Genomic DNA, 13,075 nt, shown 5'->3' on the forward strand with positions numbered 1-13,075 from the left:
CCATAAAGTGGTTTTAAAAATCAAAATTAAAAAAAATAATGACCAGGAAGAAAAATCAATATATAACAAAAAATAAAATATGCATCAGTCTTTTCACCCAGCACACGTATTTTCAAACATTTTTTTCCTGAGGAAATCGTTTAACGAGGCCTCAAAGTACATATGGATTTTTATCCAAGTTGTGGATAATAACAAAAAATTTGGAAATAACCTAAAAGTCCACCGGTGATACAATGGTTTAAAAAGTTATAGTTGGGATGCCTGGGTGGCTTAGTTGGTTAAGAGACAGATGTCTCTTGATCTCAGCTCAGGTCTTGATTTCTGGGTCCTGAGTTCAGTCCTTGTGCTGGGCTCCATGCTGGGCTTGGGGCCTACTTTAAGAAAAAAAAAAAAGAAGCTATAGTATATTTATGCAATGGAATTTCATTTAACATTTTTTTAAATTATGTAGTATATATTCAATATTGCTCAGCAATTTCACTTCTAGGTATATATCCAATAAAAATGGTGAATAGTTCACCAAAAGGGATGTGTGGGAATATTACTAGCACTACTGAAAAGTGAAAACTATCTAAATGCCTATTAACAGTAAAATGGATAATTTGTAGTTGATTCCCACAGTGACCTACTATACTGACAATGAAAGATCTGCAGCTACATGCAGTGACATTCATGGACCTCATACCCGTAAGTGCAAGAAGAAAGATACAACAGAGTACATTTGCTATGAGTCTTATTTATATAAAGTTCAAAAATAGATAACAGTAATCTGTGGTGCTAGAGGTTAGGATAGTGCATATCCTTGGAAGGGATAGTGAGGAATCCAGCTGAGCAGAGGGCTTGTAGGGAATGTTTTGCATCTTGAGCTGGGTGCTGTGATTACTCAGGTGTATTCAGTTTGTGCAAGTTCATTGAGCTGTAGAGTTAACATTTGTGCACTTTATGAAGATAATAGTTCATTGAAAAGTTAAATAACCCCCCCCCCCAAAATTAAAGAGGTGAGAAATGTCTCAAGGTTTTACCAACATATTAACTCTTGGTGCCTTTGGGAAATAGACTTTGGGAGCAGCTTTATTTTCTTGATAGTTTTACAGATTTAAAATTTTTTACATAAGTATAATCTCTATGTTCAAAAAAATGTTAATATCATTTTGGGAAAATGGTAGACAAGTATGAGATAATATTTTCACGAACTCTATTTTATTAGATTAAGTCCTTGATTTTTTTATTTTAAGATTTTATTTATTTATTTGACAGAAAGACAGCCAGCAAGAGAGGGAACACAAGCAGGGGGGAATGGGGGAGGAAGAAGCAGGCTCCCAGTGCAGGAGCCCGATGTGGGGCTCGCTCCCAGGACTCCGGGATCACGCCCTGAGCCGAAGGCAGATGCTTAATGACTGAGCCACCCAGGCGCCCCAAGTCCTTGATTTTTTAACTTAGTTTTTAAATAGGTTACATGTTTTCATGGTCCAAAATTCCCAAAGGAAGTATACAGTGAAAAGTGTTTCTCTTATCCCTGTTCTCCCAGAATCCACTTTCTTTGCCATGAAGAAATCAAGATGCTTTGGGAGTTATGTTTCTACATAAGAAAATAAACACAAATATATTTGTATAAATTTCATTACTTTTTCACTGTTCTGTACCTTGTTTTTTTCATCTGTATATTCTTAGTTATTTTTGCATGATGCTATCAGTTTTTTCATGAGAGTACCTAAAAAGCTTCCTTGTTTTATTCTTATAGTCACATGGTAGTCTGTTGTGGGAGTATACCATAATTTATATAGCGAGTCCCCTGTTGATAGACATGTAGGTTTTAAAACTTCCTTTATTGGAATAAAAATGGTAAAACAAATACTCTTATACACAAGTCATTTTACACATATGCCTTGTATCTATAGGATACATTCCTATACATGGAATTGTTGAGTTTCAGAGACTGTGTGCATTGTAATGATGGAGATTTCCATGTTTGCTTTGTAGGAAATTTGTTTTGAAAACCCATATGTTCTTGAACTTAAGAATTGTACCTAGGTGACTCGGTTAACTGTCTGACTTTGGCTTGGAGTCCTGGGGTCAAGACCCCCACATCAGGCTCCGCACTCAGTGGGGAATCTGCATCTTTCTCTCCTTATGCCCCTCCCCCAGTCGTGCACATGTGTGCACTCTTTCTCACAAGTAAATAAATAAAATCTTTTAAAAATTGTATTTAAATTATCGTTTTAATGTTATGTTTTTATAACTTTGTAAATATCTTAAATGAAAACATATCTAGTTTTGCTCTTCTGAGTTCTTTTTTTTTTTTTAAGATTATTTGAGAGAGAGTGCACGTGCATGAGCAGGGGGAGGGGCAGAGGGGGAGGGAGAAGCAAGCTTCCCAAGCAGGGACCACAGTGTGGGGCTCGATCCCGGGACCCCAAGATCATGACCTGAGCTGAAGGCAGACCCTTAACCGACTGAGCCACCCAGGTACCCCTTGAGTTAATTTTAGATAGTTATCAGGCCCTTTGTTCATAGGAGTGGAAAAGTCACAATATCCAAAGTAAGTCCTGTGTTCCATAGGTGTGGCTCTTGGGTTTGATATCTGTTAGGGGAACCTAATGCCCAAATTCTCCTTAAGAAAATCTCACAAAGAAATGGTCACTTTGTCAACCCTGAAACTTAGTTGCAAGTGCCACTCTTGTATGTGTTGTGCAATTCATTAATATTAATATTGGAAGCATATGACATGCTATTTCTCCCTTAATGTCCTTACTAGTCAACGATGAATCTAGTCGAGAGGCTGAAGTCACTGCCAGGGAGCACATGGGTTCCAGCAGCTCCCTACAGTCCCGCGAAGAGAAGCAAGAGCCTGTTGTGGTAAGGCCCTATCCACAGGTGCAGATGTTGTCTACACACCATGCTGTTGCATCGGGCACACCCGTCACAGTGACAGCCCCACCAGCACATCTGACGCCAGCAGTGCCACTCTCCTTTTCGGAGGGACTTATGAAGGTAATGGAGAGGTTTAAAATTTCACATTAAACCGCAGCTAAAGACTGGCTAATCTTCTTGACGATTTTCACAAAGTCTTAGGCTATATCCAGGATCGTAGTGTTTTCTTTTTGACCCGTCAGTTCAGCTCTTCTCTGTCACTTAGAGCCCTGCTGTTCTGCAGTGCCTAGTCTTGTGCCGCTGGGCAGTTGGCATCACAGGATCTTTTCTAGTATCCGTTTTGACATTGATTTTATTCAAGTTATGGGCATGCTAACTCAGATTTTATCTTGGAGTGGCACTCTTCTCCAAGGTTTTGTTTTAAAGCTGCTAATTCGGGGGTATCTGAGAATATCGCCTTGTATATTACCTCATGACTGTGTTTCAGTTACTGGGAGTTTTGTTTACTTCTGCCCAAACGTGGGATGCAGCATTGTATAGAAGAAAAAATGTGGGCTGTGAGCCACGTAGATCTGGGCCTCGGTCCCAGTTCTAGTTTTTACTGTCTGCGTGGCTTTGAGCAGGTGACATAGCCTTGCTTTGTATGTTTCCTCATCTGTAAAATGGAAATGCTAGTACTTCAGTGGAAAAGCTGTGATGCTAAGAGATAAAATATATAAGGCTTCTGGATCTTTCCTGGCACTCTCCAGGTTTGATTTGTGTACTTTTAACTATAGAATGAAATGCATCACTCGTAAAAAGCTATTGATATGTTTCGTGTGGTTTTCTGTTTGCAGCCGCCCCCGAAGCCCACCATGCCTAGCCGTCCCATTGCTCCTGCTCCACCTTCTACCTTGTCACTTCCCCCCAAGGTTCCAGGGCAGGTTACCGTTACCATGGAGAGTAGCATCCCTCAAGCTTCAGCCATTCCTGTGGCAACAATCAGTGGACAACAGGTTTTTTTCCTCTTAATTTGCTGATTTTCAAACTGAGATGCCAAACTGTTGATCATTATTTATTGAATGCCAGCAGTACATTAGGCACTGTACTAAATAAAAAATTAAATGGTCACTGATATCTGCAAGGGGAAGATAGTAGGTTTGAGAGAGAAGGATATCTACAGGAAATAAAACCAACATGCACAGTGGTGTTTGTCATTTGGCCAGTATGTATCGAGCATCTGCTGTGTGTGAGGCACCACCCTCAGTGTGAGATACAAATCTAGTTAAGACAGTCTGTATCCTTGAGGTGCTCAGAGTCCAGTTGTGTGGGATTGAGAATAGCCTCATGGCAGTGTTGCATTTCTAGGATTTTCTTTGAGGAGAATGAATGTGTATCTCTTGGGCACCTAGCTGGTTCCCTCAAGCAGCTCACCAGGCGTGAACACTTACTTCGTAGTCTCATGTTTTAACTTAAATTTTTTCCTGAGATTCTACTCCTACTCCATAAACATGTACATGATTTACTTAAGTATTTTGAACTACTGAGAGTGAAAAAACCTGAATCTAAAAACCTTTCCCTTCAAGTTTTCAAGAAAAAATTGGTATACAAGAAGACACACTATATTTTCTTCCTCTGTCGTACTGCTGAGTACTCCCGGAAGTACTGGAACCCCCGCCTGGGAAACACTGGCATCAGGGCTGGGAGCATGTGAGGAAGGGACATCTAAGGGGGGAGCTAAAGAACTCGGAGGGGAGTACCTGCTGGGTGCTAATTGACGTCTACTTAGAAGTCCTGAGTAGCATAAAGGATGGATGAATGCAGTGGCACGTAAAGAAAATATAATAGGAAAAAATAAGCTTTTGGCCAAAGTAGAGAAAACAAGTGTGAAAAACTAATATTGAAGATGAGAATGTCCCAAAGTGGACAGTCAAATGTGTCTATCTATTAGAGGTCTAGCACCTAGCTAGGCTTGAAGCATTGAAGGGTCCTTATAGTCACCACATGCCTGCTGGCACAGGTCATCATGCAGTATGTTATGTAAAAAAAAAAAAAAAGCTGAAGTCCTTTCCCTTGGGATACTCACTGTCTAAAGGAACACCCTGACCCACATTTGGAGGCATCTGACCTCCTAGAAGCAATGGCTAAGCATCAATGGCTAAAACCAAGCACATGAAAATAACATTACATCCTGTTTCTTGCAGGGACATCCCAGTAACCTACATCACATCATGACCACAAATGTACAGATGTCTATTATCCGCAGCAATGCTCCTGGGCCCCCTCTTCACATTGGAGCTTCTCATTTACCTCGAGGTAAAAACTGCACGTTTTGTTCAAATTCTCAAATGCAGTGGCAGATAGATATTTGGTAAGAGATTTCTGTTACCGTTAGCAAAAAATATATCTAGAATCATCTTATTAAAAGTTATAGGACAACAGAAATAACTTAGAGCAATACACATTTTGAGCATGATCTAGTATATGTGAATTATAGTTGCATTTCAGCAAGTGTGTGTATGCTTGTGTGTGTAAACTTGAAGCAGTTCACATTTTTTAGTACGGTCTAAAGATTGTCCTTTGTAATAAGGAACTCCTCAAAGCTATGATGTCCAAACGGTGTTTGTTGTTAATAAGAAAGTCAGAAATGCAAATACTGACTATTCTTAAAGTTTAGTGATAATGGTTACTCAAGTAACATAGCCATAAGATGAATTTATTCTTACAACTAAGTTCTAATAGGTTCTCAAGTATTAAATTTAATGATTTTTCTCAACTACTTGATCAGAAATTGTAACCTTCTTTTGGCGAGTGTAAAATCATTGTTGGCGAAATCAGGCTCACAAGTACAAAACCAGGTTTACTTGGTCGTAACATAATTCAGTGGTTCTCAGGGTGAAGTTCATAGACTGCAAGGGGGTCTCTGTTAGGTCAAAACTACTTTCATTAAAATACTAAGATTTCATTTGCCTGTAGTACCGGGTTGATGTTCGCACTGATGATACAAAGGCACTGGTGGTTCAAGTGAACCGTCGCTGGTGGTTACGCTGCTGGAGCCTTGGCCTAAATGAAGCTGGTGGCACCACCCTGTGCTATTCAGTACGTGCTTCTTTTCTACGTACTTGGAGTTAAAAAAAACAACAGTCAGTTTCGTTCAAGAATGTGCTTGAAAAAGCAATACAGGTTATTAATCTTATCAAATCACAACCCTTGAGTGCACATTCTGCTAATTTTCTGTGTGAGGAAAGGGAAATAATACATATAGCACCTCTGCTAAATTACTGACATACTGAGGTTTAGAAACTATTCACACTATTTTCCTAGGGCATATAATTGAAATTATGTAAATTGTGAGCCCATAAGCCATACTAGTGAAAAAAATTTTTTTCCAGGTGCAGCCGCTGCTGCTGTGATGTCTAGTTCTAAAGTAACCACGGTCCTGAGGCCGACTTCCCAGTTGCCAAATGCTGCTACAGCTCAACCAGCAGTCCAGCACATCATTCATCAACCAATCCAGGCATGTCCGGTTGTGGATGGTCAGCACGTATTAAGTGCCTACTCTGAGTTCTTTACTCTGCTAGAGCCTGGGAGAGTCCTTTGACCTCAAGTGACCTTTGATCTAGTTGCCAAGAGGTCGGGAAGGTTGGGTTATATACATTGTGATGTGATCGGCTGTCGGGATTTAGAGGAGCCATGGTAAAGGAAGCTTTCACTGGGATGGGTGTGGTAACAGGGATTCAGAGAAGTGGAGAGGCAGTGAAAGGGAACAATACTGTGAATGGTGGTGAGGAAGATGGTGGTGGTTACATTCAGTGTTTAGTAGAGGCAGACCCAGAGGTTTTCATTCATTCAGATCGCAATTTATGAGCCCCTACGTATTTTGTGCACGTTATTATGCACGTGTGTATGCTTTTCAAAGAAGACATCATTGAAAGCCTTTCAACATTTTTTAAAGGAAATCTATGGGCTCAGTACTGCTGAGGTACAGTGTGTTATGAGGTGACATTGTGATGTCTCTAAATTCAGAGCTCTAAGATACAGAGTATAAATTTGATTTTGTACACAACAGAGAGCCACTAAGGTTTTTGAACACAGTAACATACAATCAAAGAAATATCCTTGAAAGACTAATGGAGCTGAATCACAGACAGGAGATGAAAATGCAGATACTTTGGGGGCCAGACTGGTAATGTATGTGAAACAGTAGGATTTAAGACAGAAAGGGTGCTGCTGAGTAGGACATGGGGTAGTACATGTCCAGCCTAGAGTTTTCAATTTAAAACAAAATAACAGACTTTGCTGGCTTATAAAACACATTTGGAGACTCATTAGGCCCCTGGAGTGTAAATGGTGCACAGAAAGGATTGGAGAAAGAACCAAGACAAGGAGTTCAATAAAGATAGTGTGACAGTTCTGTGAGACAACAAGCTGTAACAGCAGGCACAATAGGTAAAAGGTCTGGAAGTGAGAGATCCAGAATGGGCAGCGTTTGCCAATTTAACTGTGTGTATCAGGGTCAAGAAAGGGACTGCTCTGGAGAGCTCATATGATCAAAAGAATCAATGGTGGACAAGCAGGTGAAGTCCAGCATGGAACTCATTTATCTTGTGAAGATTTTACACACAGATGTAGTCTAGGGCAAGGTAAGGAAAGTACATCCATGTGAAAACAGCCAGAGAGCATCTGGGCACCCTGACTCTTCCACAGTCAAGTGCTGTTTTCATGTGTTTGCTAGCTTAGAGGGTCTGAGAGCCAGCAGTTCCATCCAACAGCTGAGATCCCCCTGTAGAAAGCACTTGGTTGTGTGGTAGTGTAAAATGTTTACACCAGAACCAGCAATGAATCCGTGGGCACTCTAGATCTGAAGGGTTGGATCCCAACTCATACTAATAGGACAAAGTGTTGCATACAGTCCTGCTTGGAAAGAAGGAATTTATATAGTCCATCCAGCCAAAATAGGATCTTTTTTGGTAATTCCATCTCTTGGGTGTTAAAATTACCTGTCTGAAAAGAGAATTCCTTATTGAGAATGGTGAGAATTTGCTTTCATTTGGACACAAACATGCTTGTTTGAAGACCCAAGTTTCAAATTATACTTTCAGTGTTTGGCTTATTGTTGTTTTGCCTCTTGTTTTAAATGAAGTATTTTTTCTCTTCTCTTGGTAGTCTCGTCCACCTGTGACCACCTCTAATACCATCCCTCCTGCTGTGGTAGCAACTGTCTCGGCCACCAGAGCTCAGTCTCCAGTCATTACTACAACTGCAGCACATGCTACTGATTCAGCACTTAGGTATATTTGGGGGTTTGGAGATCAGGCCCTCCTCCTTTCCATTCTGTCCTTTCACTTAACTCAATAAACACTTACTGAGTGCTTTTTATGAGCTGTGTAGTGTTCTAGATGCTGGAGATAAAGCAGTGAACGACCAGAAATTCCTGTCCTCATAGAGTTTCTATTTTTTAGGGGCTGGAGACATACAAATAAAAGACAACGTTTTTTAGATGGTGAAAAGAGCTTTGGGGAAAAATTAGGGTGGGATCTGGAGTGACAGGGTAGGCAGTACAGGCTTACTATTTCCTGTAAGGTGATCTGGGAGGACCGTTATTAAGAACAGATTGGAGCAGAAAATTGAAAGACATAATGAAGTGAGCCCTGTGACTGTGTGGGATAAGAGCATTCTAAGCAGTGGGAACAACAAGTGTAAAGGCCCTGAGACAGTAGTGTGTTTGCCATAGATAAGGAGAAGCAAGAGGCTAATGGTAGGAGAGTGGCAAGAGATTATTTTAGGAGGTAACAGGGTCTCCAGATTAGGGCCTTAGGAAGCCCTATACAGGTTTAGACTTTGCTTGGGTGCAGGGGGAAGCCTTAGCAGAGTTTTGAGCAGAGCAGTGTCATGATCTGAAGCCTGGCTGCTGTGGAGAGGCAAAGTTAGAAATGGAGAGATGGTTTAGAAAGGTATGCAGGAATCCAGAAGAGATCATTGCTGGAGGTGGAAAGACATGATTAGATTCAGAATAGAGTTTTGTAGTTGGTTGAGGATTTCAGAGGAATTACATAGGGGCAATAAGAGAACAAGAGGAGTCAGCATTCTGGCCCTGCTAGTTGGCCTCTGTAGAGTTGCAGTAACTTGAGATGAGGAACAATGGGAGGAGTAGGTTTCCGGGAGGAATTGCAGACTAGTTTTGGGCCTTGGAAGGATGTGCTGACTTCTGAGCACCCAAGTGGAGATGTTGAGATTGATTAATAGATGAGTTTGGAGTCCAGGGAAGAGTTGTGAAGATTATTTAGGAAGACGGTATATGTAGGGAAGAGGTTTATGAGAGAAAAAAATGTCTCCCAGATGAGAGGGCTGGAGGGGGAAGCAGTGTTCTCAGGGGAGAACCCAGATTCATTAGGGCAGAGAGGTAAAGGATATATTCAGAGAAGAGATTGAGGATGTAGGGTATTTGGCTAAATGGACTATAAGTCTAGAGGCTGCACTGGAAGGGTTGGATATCTGAAAAGGGAGAGCTCTATAGAGCCAATACAGGGATAAAGTCTGGTTGATGAGGGAATGATCTGTGATGCTTCCTAGAAATGACACAATTGGGTGAAGACATGATGATGTTTGTCCTTCTGATCCCAAGCCATATTGTGGTAAGGCTGTGAAAGTTGGGGGGAGGCAGTGGGATGTGAGTCTCACCAGGAGGTCTTTCTTGATTCACACGTTTAGTTATGTGATGCCTTTGGCAATATAAACAAGAAGTGATTCACTGAACAGAAGAACAGAAGAAGGGGTAGTAGGCATGTAGCTGTCAGACTAGAGACTATCCATAATTCTCAAATGCCAGCTCGAGACAAGGCAGAGTGGTGAGGAAGAGAGAGTCTAGATGCCTCCCTGGTCTCTTCTTTGTTTGACCAAGTAAATAAAAAGGAAACAAGGGAAAGAAAGTTAGTTTTAGAAAGAATGTTGACTTTTGGGATACTGAGTTTATCCATGGAACAATAAAGTGGCAGTTGTCAGCAGGTGATTGAAGAGATGTCCGTGCCAGAGATAATGGGTTTGGAAGTCATCAACTTGTGGGCTACAGTTAAAGCTTTGAGGTATCTAAGTCTCTCCAGAGGGAATCAGTAGAGTTAAGAAGAGGGTCTGGAACAGAACTCTGAAGAAAGTAACTTTTAAATGCAGAAGTGTACCTAGGACTTATATTTAACCATTAGCTCTATCATTCACTAGCTGTGTGACATTAGGCAAGTTTCTCAACTTTCCTGATCCGTAGTCTCCTCTTCAGTAAAATGCGGACACTTCCTGGTAATTGAAAATATTGCCTGAGGTATAAAGAGACACAGCTGCCCAACATAAAACAGACTGTGTTGTTCATTTTAATTTTATGTTACCTGTATATATTCAGATGGTATGAAGGAATTCAAAAGTTGTGAACGTTTATATAGTGAAAATGAGTTAGTTTTTTTTTTTTTAAGATTTTATTTATTTATTGGACAGAGATAGAGACAGCCAGCGAGAGAGGGAACACAAGCAGGGGGAGTGGGAGAGGAAGAAGCAGGCTCATAGTGGAGGAGCCTGATGTGGGGCTCGATCCCACAACGCCGGGATCACGCCCTGAGCCGAAGGCAGACGCTTAACCGCTGTGCCACCCAGGCGCCCCCCCAGTTTTTTTTTCTTCAAACTGGATCCCACTAAACAGAGTGGAAATGTATTCAGAGGTCACTTGAAGTGATTGTTTTTTCTGTGGGATATGTAGTAACATTTTCTGTTATTTAATTTATATTCACATATTTCCAAAATACAAATATACAAAAAGGTATACAGTGAGGAGTATCACTCTCCTGTCTGTCCCTCAGATACGGCATGTTGGGACGCGCCTGGGTGGCTCAGTCAGTTAAGTGTCTGCCTTTGGCTCAGGTCATGATCCCAGGGTCCTGAGATCGAGCCCCATGGCAGGCCCTGCTCAGCAGGGAGCCAGTTTCTCCCTCACCCTCTGCTTCTCCTCCTGCTTGTGTTCTCCCTCTCTGGCTCTCTCTCTCAAATAAATAAATAAAAACATTTTTTAAAAAAAAGATAAACTTTAAAGAAAAAAAAAATAACAGCATATTGTATTTATATATACTGTTCTGTATTTTGCATTTTTCTCTTAATATATTCTGTATATGATTCCAAATCAGTACGCAGAGATATCTTATTTATTGTTTACTTTTGACTGCATTGTACCCCAGCTTATGGATGTACTGATGGACATTTCAGCATGTGCTGTTGCATGTTGGTAGTGGTATACTTTCAAGATCTGTGGAAATAGGAGTGCTAGGCCAAAGAGTAAATGCCTCAGTTTCCTCACCTAGACAATGGCAATAATAGGGGCGCCTGGGTGGCTCAGTCAGTTGAGTGTCCAACTCTTGATTTTGGCTCAGGTCATGATCTCAGGGGCCTGGGATCCACCCCTACATCAGACTCCGCACTCAACGGGGAGTCTGCTTGAGGATCCTCCGTCTCCCTCTGCTCCTCCCCCGCTCATACTCGTGTTTTCTCTCTCTCTCTCAAGTAAATAAATCTATGGGGAAAAAAGAAAATAGCAATAATATTGCCTACTTCACAGGTCATTAAAAGGAGTACTTAACATTAATATGTGTAAAGGAATTAAAATATGCCTAACATGTAACGTACCTTATAGAAATGTTCGTGGGTTTTTTTCCCATTAAGAGTAAATGAAAGTCAAAGACTACCATGTACTATAGTTTGTTCTTTCAAAAACACTTAAAAATGTATTTAAATACTTCATATAAATATTCTTTTCTGGCTATTTTTTTATGAGCCAGACCTTTTAAATATGAGTATATTGAAGGTGAATTGAGACCCTTTTCTGGTGATTCAAATGTTGACCTTATTCTTTGTTATGAGGCCCTTCAAAATTATTTTTATAATGAAGTTTATCTGTCCTAAATTTTGTCATTACTTTAATTATATACACATGTATCTCTCTGAATGGTTTTCATCGTAAATACTGGGAGCAGGTGTATTTAGCATAGTATGTTGTCAACTATTAAAATTCCAGTCTCCAAAATGGATTTTTATCTGGTAAAGCTGCCGAAACATCCTGACAGTTGCAGTGACAAGTTTATGCAGGTGATCTGTGTCAGCAAATATCATTCTTCTCATGTTATTCTAAAGTCACCTTTCAGGAAGGTGTGAAAGCCATACAGGGAAGAAGCCAGGCTGCAAAACAAAGTCCTAATTATTGTTCATTGACTGGACTAGTGGTGTTCAGAATCCTGTTACTTTGAGCAAGGTCTGAGTCTCCACTTGCTGCATCAAGAATAATATCCTCAGGCTCATTCCGCAGGGATTGTACTGAACACCTGACCCTGCAGCATGCATTTGAACTCCACGACAACTGCTGTAATGGTCATCTTCAGTAATTTTAGGAGCCACAGAAGTACTTGAACTCTCAGTGTAATAGTGGGGATCATGGTCAGAATTGCCTTGACGTGTACCAGCTAATCTAGTCCAATAGTGTTACCAGAGTGCTGCTGCTCCAGCGGTGACTCCTAGCCACAGAGCTTGTATTTTTCTTCTTTGTGTTTCTGGATATAACTTTTGGGCTGTGTTATTCATAATAAAAATTGGATTCTATCACGTGGAGAGAGAAAATGAAACCTAAACAAAATCTCAAAGTGGACATTTAAATTATCAGAAAACATCCATTCCTCATTCCCAGCCTTTTAAAAATGACTAGTGGAATGGGGTGCCTGGGTGGCGCAGTCGTTAAGCGTCTGCCTTCGGCTCAGGGCGTGATCCCGGCGTTGTGGGATCGAGCCCCACATCAGGCTCCTCCGCTAGGAGCCTGCTTCTTCCTCTCCCACTCCCCCTGCTTGTGTTCCCTCTCTCGCTGGTTGTCTCTATCTCTTCAAATAAATAAAAAATGAAAAATAAATCTTTAAAAATGACTAGTGGGAGAGGCGTAATAAAAAGGCTTAAAATGAATGACCCTAGGACTTTTTAGGATTATTCAGGTTTTTATGTTTCTAGGGTTTTTCTGGCTTGAGAACATGAGAGTCACTTAAGGGAAATCTTTCAGGGTCCTTTACATTTTGGGTGAACATAGGGAATGGGCCTGGGGAAATGGCTCATCCTGGAAAGCATAAAGATGCAGTCTCCAGTAGTAGGCTTTCTCAGTGAGTTCCACCAAGTTCTGTAGTTTTATCTATGGCCAGTATTTCAGCTTTCCTTTGAA

The 13,075-nt window shown here is 40.9% G+C and overlaps 1 protein-coding gene across 13 annotated transcripts in view; it reads left to right on the forward strand.

Moving 5' to 3' along the window:
• The window catches only part of SAP130 (Sin3A associated protein 130), a 79,267-nt gene that overhangs the window by 8,924 nt on the left and 57,268 nt on the right, over positions 1-13,075 (forward strand). For 11 of the 13 annotated variants that reach the window (XM_045777685.2, XM_045777686.2, XM_045777684.2 and 8 more), the window contains exons 3-7: positions 2,756-2,991; positions 3,708-3,866; positions 5,055-5,166; positions 6,243-6,367; positions 8,017-8,141. In XM_045777685.2, coding sequence (XP_045633641.2) covers positions 2,756-2,991; positions 3,708-3,866; positions 5,055-5,166; positions 6,243-6,367; positions 8,017-8,141 — 757 coding nt within the window. The remainder of the gene's footprint in view (positions 1-2,755; positions 2,992-3,707; positions 3,867-5,054; positions 5,167-6,242; positions 6,368-8,016; positions 8,142-13,075) is intronic. The other 2 variants (XM_045777691.2, XM_045777695.2) reach the window with 2 other exon arrangements.

This window comes from Ursus americanus, chromosome 1 (assembly GCF_024610735.1).
Source record: "Ursus americanus isolate L20-20 chromosome 1, mUrsAme1.1.p, whole genome shotgun sequence".
Classification (NCBI taxonomy): domain Eukaryota; kingdom Metazoa; phylum Chordata; class Mammalia; order Carnivora; family Ursidae; genus Ursus; species Ursus americanus.